Here is a 15,064-nt window from a genome sequence, read left to right on the forward strand (position 1 = left end):
GCTGAAGTTCTCAGGACATGGTGGAAGTCCGGGACCAGGCTGCAGCGAACTTGACGGATAGAGAAATGTTCATCAAGAGAAACTGCGCCTTCCTGCACAAGGAGGTAAAGCCCAGGAAAGGCCAGCCACTTAGAAACATGCCCCTCACACATAAAACTTTAGCAAACCAGCCTCCAAAAGCCCAGCCCTCGGCGTCGACAAGCATCTCTCGCAACACTCACCCACACTCACCTTCTACCAGCAGCGGCCGCATTGCTACCAGCCCCAGACTCAGCATTACGGCTTCCAGCAGCAGCCTCAGCCTGAGCACCAGCCTCAGCACTTCCAGCAATTGCAGACACCCAGAGGCAGCCAGCCATCCTCCACCCCAAGGACCTCCAGCGCAGGACTCATGTCAGACATGCCGAAGTTTTACTCCTTTAACCAAGCTAACATGAGCGCCGTCAGCGAGGGGTGCATTCTCCAGGACCTTCAAAGGCTGGATATTAATGCTCCATCCATACCAATCCCCGCCACAGCTCAAGGGCCTGATGATTTACTGGCAAAAATAAGGGCCACCGTTGAGGAGGATTGAGACTGCTTGTGATGTGTTGAAGAGACTGCTCAGTTATTTCATGTGATTTTTGTTTAAGGTATGAGCTGGCAAGCTGTTTTGATATTTATCTTTTATGTGCAGTTGTGTGTTTGGGTGGTCTCAAAAGTTTTGCGCTTTAATAAACAGCATTTTTATAAAACTATTCTTGACTACTTTATTTATTGGAATTTCTAACTCTAAAAAAAACCTTCAAGTATTAAACAATATAAATAAGTGAAACTCCAGCTGCTGGAGCAGTATTGAATTTTCATTAAAAACAATTAGTTGGTCCTTTATTTAAGGCAAGTGACCGATTGCCCAAACAGTACAAAACAGCCCAATACAGCACAATACAAACCAACATAAACACAAAAAATGAATAAAGCGGGGGTCACCGCCTTGGAACGGTCAATGCAAAGCATTGGGGGTTTAAACCTGGTTATAGAGCGCTCAACCTCACACTTGGCCCAGCAATATTCATAATACATTTAAGTGTAAATAAAATTTAACGTCATAGCATTGTAACTCAAATTAAACAATAATAAAAGGGAATTAAAACGCATTCAATTTAATTACTATTTAATTACTCAATTGCATTGAAGATACAAGAGTAACAGAATTACAACTTTTTGACGAACGATCAAATAAAACTATTAACAATTGTCAACTACATTCCTTCTTTATAGAAAAGATTTGAGAATATAGAATCATATAGTTAATATCTCAGATAATCATCGCGCAAATACAGGAAGAAGCATCAATAATGGGTGTAAAAATTCCATATTACATAGCTTGGTTGTTTATGTTACTGCTAAACAAATTAAAAATAATTAAATCAAACAAGAAACGCCTATCAGAGAGAAAATATAAATAAAATGGAACGTTATAAACCCAATGACCTATGCATGTAAATTACAACTGGGAAAGTCGGTCGTATGACGTCACAAAAATCCATAATGACGTGAACAAATTCCAAGGGCAGTACTAAATAAAAATATCAATGGGGCTGTGCTACTAATAAAACAAGTTTAGGTGATTTAATATTAAGAAGCAAATGAATAAAAATGGTAATTCCATTAAAGCGACATTATTGGAATCAAACAGTATAGAGGTGTTTTGACAACTGAAGACAGAAATGATTTGATGTACGATTTGAGTCCAAATGTAGTTTACATGCAGATTTGTTCATACGACACAATGACACAATTTTATTCAACAGTGAAAAATGCCTATAATGTAGTATTCATGCAGATTTGTTCATACGACACAACGACACAATTTTAATCAACAGTAAAAAATGCCTATAATATCACTAATGATTCCAAATTTTAAGGGAAGAAAGATATAGTGAATCGAAAACCATCAAACACGTGTTTTTAAGTACATAAGCATCGTATCCTTTTGATAAAAACAAGTTAATTAAATTGAAAAGTTTAATATGAACATTTGGTTTAACATATTTTAATTTGCGGACACGCTTCAAAACATCTCCGTAAAATGATGGATGGGAGATTCCATTATTTAAATGCCATTTTAAAGAAACATTATATTTTGAAATTAAATCACCATACTTAGAGTAAAATCTAGCAAATTTATTTCTTAGGTTATGATACAAAAAGCCTTGTTTTAGCAATTTTTTAGTTAATATTAGATTACGATCATTAAAATCTTTAAAGCGGGTATATACGATCTTGTCAAATATTTATTAATTAATATACAATGTGTAAAAAACTTATTATACATATATTTCAATATAAACTAAAATAAAAGTTAAGAAGAACATGTGTCGAAAAATGCTAAATAAGCCAGATATTTAATTCTGAAATCGAAAAAGGCTGTACAGCCGAATTCGCCAGCATGTATATCATGCATATACGATGTGAATCTAAATTTAGTTTAACGGTTCATTTGAAATTCCTGCAGCGATATCGATTCATACGACACACGAACACTTACTAAAAAGACGAATGCATCGGTTATTGTAGAAAAATAATTACGAATTATCTTCGTCACAATCGGCTAGGGGCGCTAATTTGTATTTGCTGCATTTTATGAAATTCGTCTTAAATGTATCATTTTTCTTGCATATTGTGTGTTATTTTAACATATTTGTATCAATATTTTACAATTCAGCACATATAAAAATCGTATATACCCGCTTTAATACACGAACATGTTCTGGCATAACGTACCAACTGCGAAATGTAAATACCATAGGAAGGTCCTTTAGGGATGTTGCCATCTAGAAACGGAAAATTTACAATTTCAAAGTTAAAATCGTCCCGTTTGTCGTATAAACTAGTTTTGATCAAATTATTATTAATAGTTAAATGTAAGTCTAAATACGCAGCGTCTGTATTGGATATACACGATCTATTTAAGACTAGTTCTATTGGGTAGATTTTGTGAATATATTGTTCAAATAATGGATTATCTAAATTAAGTATGTCATCAATGTACCTACTAGTAAGGTTAAAACAATTAATCAAATCTACTTGCTTAGTTTAAGATAATTCTAACATAAATTCTCTTTCATAACAATATAAAAAAAGGTCAGCTATAAGTGGCGCACAATTAGTACCCATAGGAACGCCAATAATTTGTTTAAATATTTTACCATTAAATTCAACAAACAAGTTATCCAAAAGAAAAGTAAGTGCTGCACAAAAGTCAAGACCAGTCCAAATGATGTAATTATTTAATATCTGATTAGTAAAAAACACTGTTTTAGTGTTTAAAGCTAGACACAAACATTTCTCTCTAGCAAAAGTTTTTTTAATCAAAGAAACAAGTTTGGATTTTATTAAAGCGTGAGGAAGCGTTTTATATAGTGTCGAAAAATCATAAGTACTTACCTGTGACACCTTATATTTTTTATTTTCAATTTTATCAATAACTTCTAAGGTGTTTTTTATTGACCAAAATAGGTTAATATTACTATTTTCATAAACTTTATTACAAAATTTAGCTATATGATATCTAATAGCACTCAATGCAGATGTAAGATACACTGATAATTGTTTGGTGGTACAAGACACTGAATTAGCGATAAAACGACTTTTATATGGCGTCTTATGTAATTTAGGTATCCAGTAAAGTGATGGCAATTTCTTGTCAGTAATATTGACTATTACATTTAACTTTATGCATTGGGCAATATGGTCGGTAATAATTTCATTAGGTTGCTTATTGTACTCACAATATGATGTAGTTTGTGAAAGTTCTTGTGAAATAGTTTGAACATAAAACACTCGTCATATTATGATAACATTATTAGCAGCCTTATCAGCAGGAACTAAGACGAATTTACATTTTAAGTCTTCAAGCAATTTACAGAGATTTTGTTTATTAAATTTAGGTGAATGTGGTAGGGCCAAAGGATGTGTATCATAAAAACATATTTTATTCATGGCCATACTAAATAGTTTTGTTTTCCAATCATTGAGTGCAGTAATTTCAGCATTTCCCTTCCTGCACCATTTAGTGCAATAATCATGTAAGGATGTTACGATATTCTTAATGCAGTCATCAAAATCAACAGGCATAGGCAGTCTGTACTTAGGGCCTCTGCGTAGCAAATTTCTAAGGTTTTTATTTTGAATGAAATTAAGGTCCCCAGTAATAACATGTCCAACTGGACCATATATATATTTAGAACTAGTACAGTCACATAATGTAGGACAATTTCTTATTACATTTATATCTGTGGAAATAGAATTATAATTAAAAACGATACTTCTTACAGGTTTACTATATTTGTAGCAAATAAGTGGTGATTCAGTATTTCGGAAATAAGGGGGAATCAACCGACGTACATTTTTATCATTGAATATTTTAGGAAGGTCAATTAAATCAAGACCTTTGTTACAAAACTCAATTTTGATACGATTTCTAGTTTTGTTAAGTACATTTTCAATAAAAGTTTTAAGATAGTAGTCAGTGAAAGATTCAATAATACAAGCACATTCATATAGAGGGTCAGATTGAAGTAAAATAAGTTTACATTCCTTATCAATATGCGCCAACGAAGAAACAGAAAGAGAGCAAAGTGCACTTAGTAATTTATGTTTACCCCCATTTTGTAATATTGTGTAGCAATCATTTAAAGAAAGCAGACGTTTAAATTTACGCCTTAAGTTACCATTTTTCCTAATGCCATGTGAACGTTTATTTCTTAGACGTTTACTAAACAGAGAAAATGAATTAATCGATTTATTTTTAGAAATTGTTCCAACATTTAGAATATTATCATTTAATCCAAGTGGGTAAGCTGATTGCAAACGTTTAAGCCATTCAAATTCTGACATGCACCTTGCTTTTAATTGGCACTGACTTGAAGTACTATCATTAAAAATAAGTTGTCCCACAGGTTGAATTGAAATATTTGTTACGCTATGACCTGTTTTATTAAAATGCTGGTAAATGAAGTTATAAAATTTATTGTTATTTTTAATTTTAAAAAAATGTTCCCTAAAACGTGTTTTAAGTGATCGACCCGTCTGCAAGACATGTTTTAACACATAAAAACCCAGGCTATTTCTAGAGTCTACCTCTTTGACTAAAATTACCAAAAAGACAGCTTACTACAGGCTTAACGACTTACAAGACCCCATAGTACTGAAACCATTGAAAACAATAGAGCATTTGCTCATTTTTGGAGCAAATGTTTTTCAATGGCTTCAGAAACTGAAATTTTCAGAGGTGCGGAAAGGCGCTACTGGGACGTAATGGATTTAACATAAAGTGCTTTTAATTATTATAATATGACATCAAGAATGAATCGTATCACAAGTTTCTTTATTAATCTCATAACATTTCAAACAAAAACAAGTACAATTTGCATGTCCAATACTGAGGCACCATTAACGTTCGAGTTCCTTTAACAAAGACAAATAACATTTACAACAAAGTAATCAGCATATTACATGTATATGGACAATGCACAAGTGTATCCTCAGTGTTCTGCGCAGTGTTCAGTTGATAGCCACCATTCTTTCCTGCCAGTTCACTGATCCTGCAGGGGAGTTGCACCAATGCTTGAGTAGATTACGCTGCCTCTTCTCAATTCGCAAGGCTGTGTTTGGGTCTTGCACGACGATAGTGTCCTCCACGTTCCGTCCTTCTCTCCATGCCCCAGGCTGCAGGTTGCCATCCGGTTGTGCACGGTCCACAAGTCTGCTCTGGAGCACTATATAGAGGGTGCGCATCAGGTTGTGGATGATGCAGCAAGCGTCCACGATGGTTCTGGCAGTTTCATGGTGATGTTGCATTTGGTGAGCAGAATCTGGAAACTGTTGGCCAGGATGGCGAATGCGTTCTCCACGACCCATCTTGCCATGGAAAGCCGATAGTTGAAGATGCGCTCTCTGGTGTTGTACGGCTTCATTAGTGTGTCCGAAGTGAGAAGGCGTCATCTCAGACGATGAAGTAAGGCACATTCTAAATGTCATTGGGTAGGGGGTCTTGCTGAGGAAAGGCATGAATCCTGTTCTGGTCCAGCCCACAATGGAGATCACTTTCATTGTAGATCTGAGCGTCTGAGGATGAGCGATTGCCTGAGACGTCAATGTAGGTGAACTTGTAGTCAGCATCCACCATAGCAAACAGGATCACGCTGTAAAAGCCTTTGTAGTTGTAGAATTCTGAGCCCGAGTTAGGAGGAGCTTTACAGGCCACGTGCTTGCCATCAATGGCACCAACTGTGTGGGGAAAGTTCCATCTCTGGTACCATTTGTCAGCAAGGTCTCTCCATCCTTGTTCAGTTGTTGGGCAAAACAAAATTCATCTGTGTACTCCTCAATGATTACCTTTACCACTTCTCTAACTACCACACTGATGGTGTTGTGGGAAACCCTCCAGGCGTATTGCATGTTTCTGTAGGTGTTACCAGAGGCCAGATGCCGTAGGGTGATTGCCACTTTGATACCAGGTTCCAGGCTTGGTCGGTAAATGGTGTCTTGTTTGGTCAATCGGGGGGTCAGCCTCTGTACAACTTCATCAAACATGGCTGGTGGCATCCTCATAAAGTGATGGAAGTCTCGTGGGTCCTCATTCCTCAGCTCCACCACCAACTTGTGATACAGTCCATGTTCAGGCCTTCTCAGCATCCACTGTCTGACCCACACGACTCTGTCTCTCCTTCTTCTTTCTCTTCTCCTTCTGTCAACATCTTGTTGCAATCTGAGGAGGTTCTGATTCTGCTGCTGGACTAGTGCACCAATCACAGCAAGTCTCACAGCATCTATGGTAGAACACTTGTACCGTAACTGAGCAAATTAAAATGATGTCTGCACTCAACGGTAGCTCGATTTAAAATGGACTCCTGACTCATTTATCCCCGTATTTATAGCCAAATTCTGGTCCCACTCCAACACCTCAATACCAACGCCAAACCAAAGTTCATCACTGCAATGGGTCGCTACTTCAACGCCCGACACCGTTCCAGCAATTCCGTGTCCGTTCGAAAAACGCTTACAACCGCTCCACCAAAGTTTGTGCAACGTTTAACCACCGCCCGGGCAATCCTGGCGAAGCAGCGGTTGTCCAGCATTCAAGATTAGTGCGTTGGCCTTGCGGACCCAAACATCCACGAACTTGCGTCTAGCGGTGCCAAACTTTGACTGAGCGTTGGTGGAACTGTGGTGAACATGGTCGGAGCGGAAAAATGCCCGCTCCTCACCGCTCGCAATATTTTGTGCAGCTCAAAACTTTCTGAGCGGTAGGAGGAACCATCAGCTGTGACCGAGCGTATACGGCGTTGCCTTAACGGGGGCCAACTTCTATTTAACGGTCGTGAACGGTCGTGAACTGTAGCGAGCGGTGATGATTGTTTTTCACCGCTCCAGGAAAGCTCAAGCAAAGTTCTGGCGTAGAGACCAGGCCTTTAACTTCCAAAAAAAACATGTTGTAGGTTAGACGTATCAATGTATTAATCTCGAATTGTCACCGTAAATTCTAGATTTATTTCTCTGATTTTTACAGACAATAAATGAACGCCAGTACCACCCTCTCGTACAACTTTTAAGAAAAATATTATTAGTGTTAATGTAGAGAATTTTGCTCATAATTTTTAACAGAAAGAACTTTATTATCATTTTCATTTACATTATTATTCACACAAATTTACTCCGTTTACTGCGCCCATTCAATGAAAATAAGGCGATTATTTAGTTCTGGCGAAACCTGTGCTGATGCGCATGATCAAAATGAATAAGAGCGAGATTGTTAAGGCGTTTGAAAGAACTAGGTGTTCATTTGCTTCCATATGAGTTGTCTATACATTATTCTGTGATTCTTGTATACAAAGTAAATAACGCTTCTTGCTGCTTCTGTGAGAAATTTTAACTAATGAGTAAAGTGTATTATGGCTTATTATTCAAGTAGCTATGCATTTCGTTAAATAGTAATAAGGTCGTTTGGAAGTGATTTGTCAACACTGCGTAAATCCTTTCAAACGACCCGTATCATCGTTTACTTCATAAAAACATACAAGTAAAAGGAATCCGTACTTAACAAAAATCATTGTAACAATGAAAACAATCTGAATTGCACTCGCTTGAATGTCTCTGTTTTTGTTATATTTCGTATATATCATCTTTGGTTGGGATTTTATAACACTCAAACAAAAAATGAAAGAAACAAAACAGAGTAAAAGGAAAACAGAGTATGATGGGTTGTCCAGTGTTATTGATTGTATGCCGGATATTTGAGTGACATGTTTATTTCGTTTTAGAAAAATAACTTCAATTAAACATGCAAATAACAGTAAAACCAAACTAATAGGGACAACTAAAAAATTTTCAGTAGAGTAGACGTTATTTACCTCGTCCATAGGTATGTGCAGGTCGAGGCCATCCTGCTCAATACCGTACGAAAGATTATCTGCTCGTAGCACTAATATGAGTTAATATTTCCAGAGAGATAAACAAACACATTATGTTTACTATTGATGTAATTTATATATAACGACATTGTTAAATTCATACCATAATAATTCATTGTATAATATATAATACAATTATGAGCACGCTTAACAAATATCATTTTTAACGATCCAGTAGGTTAATTAAGAATAATATTGCGAGTGCAAAAATGTAATTTTAAAAAAGGAGAGAAAAATAATACGCATGACACCAGTATACCTTAATTGTATATATTTTTTTATACATATTTTGTAACAAAGAATTATATTGGCTTTGGTTCATTGTACGAATATTCTTAAAACTGACCATTTGGCGAATTCGCTAATTTGTTTAGTCTTGGATTTTGCATGATAATAGTAGACTTCTCTTAAAGTCTCTATAACGCTCAAAATCAACGAAAATTTCGTACAGTATTTAGTAAAATAAAATTAACACCTAAACAATCAGTGTTCCTCATAGCAATAGCCACAATTTCAACGATAGATGTTGTATGATTACATAGATTTTTGTAGATACAAAATGTTTTTTTTATTAATTTGTGACCACAATAAATTCCATGTCAATTTCCTGCGAATACATCTATTGATACGACACACGAACACTAAAATGGTACCATGTCAAAACCAGAATACAAACGAACGTTTTGTATCCACAAACATCTATTTTACCAGACCACATCTGGTGTTGAAATTTCGACAATGGCCATAAGGAAAAATGATTTTTAATTTTTTAGCTTTATTTTACGAAATATTGTACGAAATTTTCGTTGATTTTGAGTAGTTATGTTACTTTAATTCATTGAACATTCGGGATTTGTTTACACATTTACATCGTTCTTTTAGTTTCGATTATTAATATATAGATATGTTTCATTTTCAAAACATCATGCTCTGGAAGAGAGTGTAGGCAAATTGACATTATTTATATTAATTTGTAAAATGTTTAACAATTGTTTTAATGTGCTCAGAATCCCAGAAAGGATGAGTTAAAGTTTTCTTATATTTATTACAAAATGTGAATGATCATCAACAATTTTCATTTGTATAGCAGGTATTGAGTTCCTAAGATTCTATATATAATTATAGTATGTAAAAATTGCATATAAGAATCTCTGGTTATTTTAAAAAACAAAACAGTGCACATACTTCCAGTATATATTACTATATATTCCAGTAGGTTTTACTTGAAGGTTTTTCAGCACTTGAATCAATCAATATTGTTTTATTGGTATCACCAATACAGGTAAAACTGTATTTATTAAATCATTGATCATTTATCACTTAAAACAATTTAAAAGAGATCTACATTTAAATGTATGAAATTTTTAGATTTAATCTTATTTCTTAAAGGTTAAAATAGGGTACATGTTGTCACATGTACCAAAAAAGATTAGTGAATGCAGAAAGATGTTTTTTGACAGACGTGAGACTTCCGAATATTAAAACTTGGAGATGACGACGGCGAGCGCGGCGCACAGCAACGTTGTCATGGAAAACACGAGTGTAATGGATCCGTTGCAGAGCTCGCTTTCACAGTAACAGAGGGCAGTATCTCCCGACACCGTGCACCAGTTGCCAACAGCACTCGAAGAACATTCTCTTGAAACGACTGTAAACACAAAACGTACAGTCCTTTAACAAGTCTGCGTCTGGAGGCTTTGATGGGGGCATTGTTTTAATAACAATTCGCAAGTTATTGTATGCAAGTGACAATTGCCTTAAATTATCGTACACTAACGTATAATACGTAAAACATGCTGTAATAGAAAAAACTTCCACCAACAAAACACATTCAATTGTTAAACATTGGCAGTGATTAAAGAAAACGTGGTTCTTAAAATAAAATAAGCAAATCAGTGTGGTTCATATAAATTATTAAAAATTATTGCTAGTATTTATTCTAAAATACTTACCGCCATTAATCTTTATCTTGGTGCAGCCCATGCATGTGACTGCACTTTCCAAAATGGTACCTGAAGAAATACATTGCGTACTTATAAAGCTGTTTTTTTTTAATTTGGTTTATTTTGTGTTTTGCAATTTAAAAGTCTTCAATAACAATCAGTGGTATTTCCAAAATATCAAAACAGTTGTTAGTACAATAGAATGATTTTATATTGCTTCTTTATTTTTATTTGAAAAAAAAGATAAATATGTGAGCCCTGATATTCTTATTGGTATTTCGAATAGAAAATTTATATGTTTGGATTGATACTGCAATATGCAAATATTTGAGTTTTATGTACTTTTGCAATGAGGTCTTACACATTGTTTCCCAAATATTGCTCCTTTATATAAAGAAGTTTAACTAAGCTTTTACGAATATATTAAAAGAATGCGCAAAAAGATCATTTTCATATGTAAAAAAACGTAAAGTGTGTTTACTAAACATTAAATAACAGTTATGGCTGAAAATAATGTATTCACTGTTAAATGTGTATATATTACTTGTTCAGCGATAAAATATGGAGCCGATCCAAAAATCTGAATGGTCAGCGCATGTGAGGTGTGATTTGTTGATCACATTTAAGTATAGTAATATATACACACATATATAAACACACACGTATATATATATATATATATATAGAGAGAGAGAGAGAGAGAGAGAGAGAGAGAGAGAGAGAGAGAGAGAGAGAGAGAGAGAGAGAGAGAGAGAGAGAGAGAGAGAGAGAGAGAGAGAGAGAGAGAGAGAGAGAGAGAGACAGAGACAGAGACAGAGACAGAGACAGAGAGAGAGACAGAGAGACAGAGAGACAGAGACAGAGACAGAGAAACAGAGAGAGACAGAGAGAGACAGAGAGAGAGAGACAGAGAGAGAGAGACAGAGAGAGAGACAGAGAAAGAGAGAGAGAGAGAGAGGGGGGGGGGCTTGCCGAGACGTTATTTTATGCCTGATATATTACAAAAAGATCAGGCAGTAACCTGTTTGTCTGTTTATCATACCTCCACGTCTCCGATTATAAAGAAATGATGGAAAAAATCGCTAAAAAGCTGCAGTTTTTGCGGGAAAGAATACGACTTTTGTTGTTTAACGTGTTAATAATGACGTCATGAGCACGTGCGCTTAATATTTGTAAACATGTTTTTTACTGTTTGTGGTGCATTTTGTGTTTAAATTATTTAACATCTTGGTATCAAATTGTTTGTTTTGTTTCATCTGATTCGATTTTACTAAAAATAATTACTTTATAGTTGATTCCGAGTAATATGACCATCCTCCACACATGACTGATATAAGAACTTCCTTTTGACCATGATATAAAAAATATATATCAGGTAACATTATATCAAGCTGATATCAATGCAGTGGTATGATAAATATATATATTAAATAATACTTCCCGATATTATAACGAACACAAAACAAAAATACCACAATTCCTGTCTCATAACTTACTTTTTGTGAACGCGTCCAAACAGCCGTCACTACTCGAAGTTCCTGTGCATTCGTAACACTTGAAGGCTGCATCCACATTGGAGACTGAAACCACCGATTGCCGGTTATTTTAATTTGTAATATGTTAAATATGTACACACGATAACACAGAATGTTTAGGTAATCTAGAGACGAGCTATTGAATATGCAGTTTTATAGATCAAAATATATAAACCAGAGATTTCGATTTGACGCAGATCCCTGCACTGTTTACACAATACCTGGTTTGTTTATACAGAAGTAAACTTTCTTCATTGCGTCATTTTGACCAAATGAAACCCTTACCAGCGAGCAACAATAAATCGCACACATAACAAGTTATATGATAATAATTTAGCTGTGCTACATGGGAAGGGGACAACGACAACGAGCGAGGCATGGTATAGGGGAGATAACCATGGGTTATGGTTAGGTTAGGGTAATGGTTAGGGGTCGGTAAGGGTTAAGGTTATGGTTTAGGCTAACCCTAACCCAAACCTGACCCCTAATCCTTACCCTAACCCTTACCCTAACCCGCTAACGCCAACCATGCGTATTACAATAATATGCCTCGCTCGTTGTCGTTGTCCGCTTCCCAGTGCTACTTGTTGACATCACAGGTGTGTATTTAAAATACCCTCTATTGATTAAAGAGGCCCCCGTTTATATTAACCTAATTTCACTCGTGTCCATAAAATATATGGAAAAAACATAACGACATCTCTTTGTAAAAAAATCTCAAAAGTTAACTATTGGTAGAAAATTAATTTGTATGCTTTGATCCTTTGCCTTGATATGCATGTTTTATACATTTGAGCGCACATACCAAACACGTTTAATAATAGCTCAATAATGAAATTGCCGTTCCCAAGTGAATCCATTTTTTTCAAAGAGTCTCGTTCAATTAACCACATTCTTTGGTATTTACATATGTTTGTTATCTTTACTTAAGTTGTATAAAAATATCAATATGCTATTTAAGAATGCTAGGATAGGAAAAAACCCATTCTTACTTCAGGAAAATTGATTAATTATTTTCTAAATGACTACCTTGTTAAACTCTTTATGCAAGTGTCGTGTAAAGTAATTACAATTTTAAAGTGTGGAAGTAATTTCATAAGATGTTAAATTTTAAAACGTTCATGGCAATAGAATCAAATTACAAGTACTGTAATGCTATTAACTTGTATTAAGTCAGAAATTTTGTAATGACTTCCACAGATAATTTAACACAAGAAGCAGTCAAAAAATATCAACTGTAGTTTTTCATTTCTTTACAATCAGATTTTTAAAGCGAGTCTATGCAATGGCTAATTATCGAACCAAATTGAAAACGTAAATAACATAGACAAGAAACGGGTTCAAAAAAGGCTCTAGACGTTTATTAATTTTCAGATGGCTCAAAATTAAGAGTACCAAGGTTATCAGCTTAGACCTAAGAGACTTCTCATATCCAATTACATACTATATATTTTGCGTTTGTCATAATTAGTGCAAATAGTGTATTCAAGCTAGTAACATGACGATCATTAACATAGAGTCCCAAGTGTCACACGAACAAAATATTGTTTCATTTAGAACATGTATCATGCTGAAGTGCCAGTTCAAAACGGGCCACGCATGGGGATCACAAGGCCACTGCAACGTTTTCTTAATGTAAAACATTATTAAAATCGAAAAAAAAACTCATTGTTTCAAAATATAATCCAAACACAAATAAAATCATTAACTGAACAACAGCAGTTAACAAGTTTGAGCATGTATTTATTGCAAGTAATAGCTCTTTTTAATTTATCGACGTCATTGATACACTTTATGGTAACAATGTTGGTGTAGATACAATTACAAGTGTAAACTTTAAAAAATTATTTGGTCATTATTTTGTGTCAATATTTGGAACCTTTTTATAAAAAAATATTTCAAATAAAGCAATACAACGCTAAATATATGGTATATTACTTGTTAAATCTCGCAAATTAAATGCGCACCAATTGTTACTGGTTCGATTAACGATTGCCGATTTTATTGAATCACGTTTGTAAAATATGCAACGCTTTACATAAAATAACAATGACAACCTAAGCATTTTTTTTATAAATTGTATAAGTCTTCGATATGAAGCTGAATCGGCATAAAGTAATACAATCTATTGGCATTTCGATTTAAACCGATGCTGAAAAAGCACAATGATATGATTACATTTGCCTATATAATCAGGTAAAATATATTATTAATCATCGTTATTATCATCATCGCTTTGTATATAAGTATAGAACATAAGAAAACAACGTATCTGGAATTAATTAAATAATTAATTTTACCACATAGAATGGTGACCAGCACGCATGCCGACACGAAGGTATTAGTTCCAACCATGTTTCCTCATTGATACAAGTCTGTCATATGAAAACCGGCTGTTTACGTACCCGACCTATCAAGCGAATTTCCTTATTTGCGCATGACACATACTAAAGTGCGCATGCTTGCAAGTAATTAAGCATACGTACACATGAATACAAAATATTGAATTGTAAAGAAGCACCGCACGACGCATGTTAACATGTATCGATTTGCAGTAAGATCTAAACGCTTCGTTGGTTGTTTTAAATGACTGTAGGATTTATCCCGTTGTACATAAATTGTGGTATCGTTTGATATTTTCTTAAAGCAATCCTTTCAATACAATATACTACGGAATAAACAAATTTTGCGTTTTTGGAATGTGTTTGCATTGTATTGACATAAGTGTTCGCATATTTTGATTATTAATTTACCTGTTCTGATAACAAGGGTTGTGCCATGTACCATTTTTAAATCAAATAAAACATGTGAACTATTCTTATAGGCATTAATAAAGAATGCATATCCGGTCCATTATTTAAACGGTATTGTTTACTTCAGACCGATCTCTGAATACATTTCACAACACAGCCCTGTTCTCTTCCGACAATTCGTCTGACAACGCATGCGGGGTCCGTTTCCCGTTTTGTTTATGCTGATAGTAAGCATATTAATGAGGAAGATTGACGACTTTGCGAATACATGTCATTCACATGGATGTCATGCACAAGCGCATGCTTGTCATACACAACACAATTGGTCCACGTAGATGTAGTTTAACAAAACGTATATGGATATCGAAATAACAACA

The 15,064-nt window shown here is 34.8% G+C and overlaps 1 protein-coding gene across 1 annotated transcript; it reads right to left on the reverse strand.

Annotated features, from left to right (window-relative positions):
• Window positions 1-8,524: 8,524 nt before the first annotated feature.
• Window positions 8,525-14,351, reverse strand: LOC127840927 (uncharacterized). Its single transcript, XM_052369394.1, has 4 exons — window positions 14,235-14,351; window positions 11,896-11,979; window positions 10,409-10,468; window positions 8,525-10,104 (listed from the first exon to the last, which is right to left on the reverse strand). The coding sequence occupies exons 1-4, from the start codon at window positions 14,287-14,289 to the stop codon at window positions 9,935-9,937; spliced, it is 369 nt and encodes a 122-aa protein (XP_052225354.1). The 5' UTR covers window positions 14,290-14,351; the 3' UTR covers window positions 8,525-9,934.
• Window positions 14,352-15,064: the final 713 nt, after the last annotated feature.

Source organism: Dreissena polymorpha, chromosome 8 (assembly GCF_020536995.1).
Source record: "Dreissena polymorpha isolate Duluth1 chromosome 8, UMN_Dpol_1.0, whole genome shotgun sequence".
In the NCBI taxonomy this organism is placed as follows: domain Eukaryota; kingdom Metazoa; phylum Mollusca; class Bivalvia; order Myida; family Dreissenidae; genus Dreissena; species Dreissena polymorpha.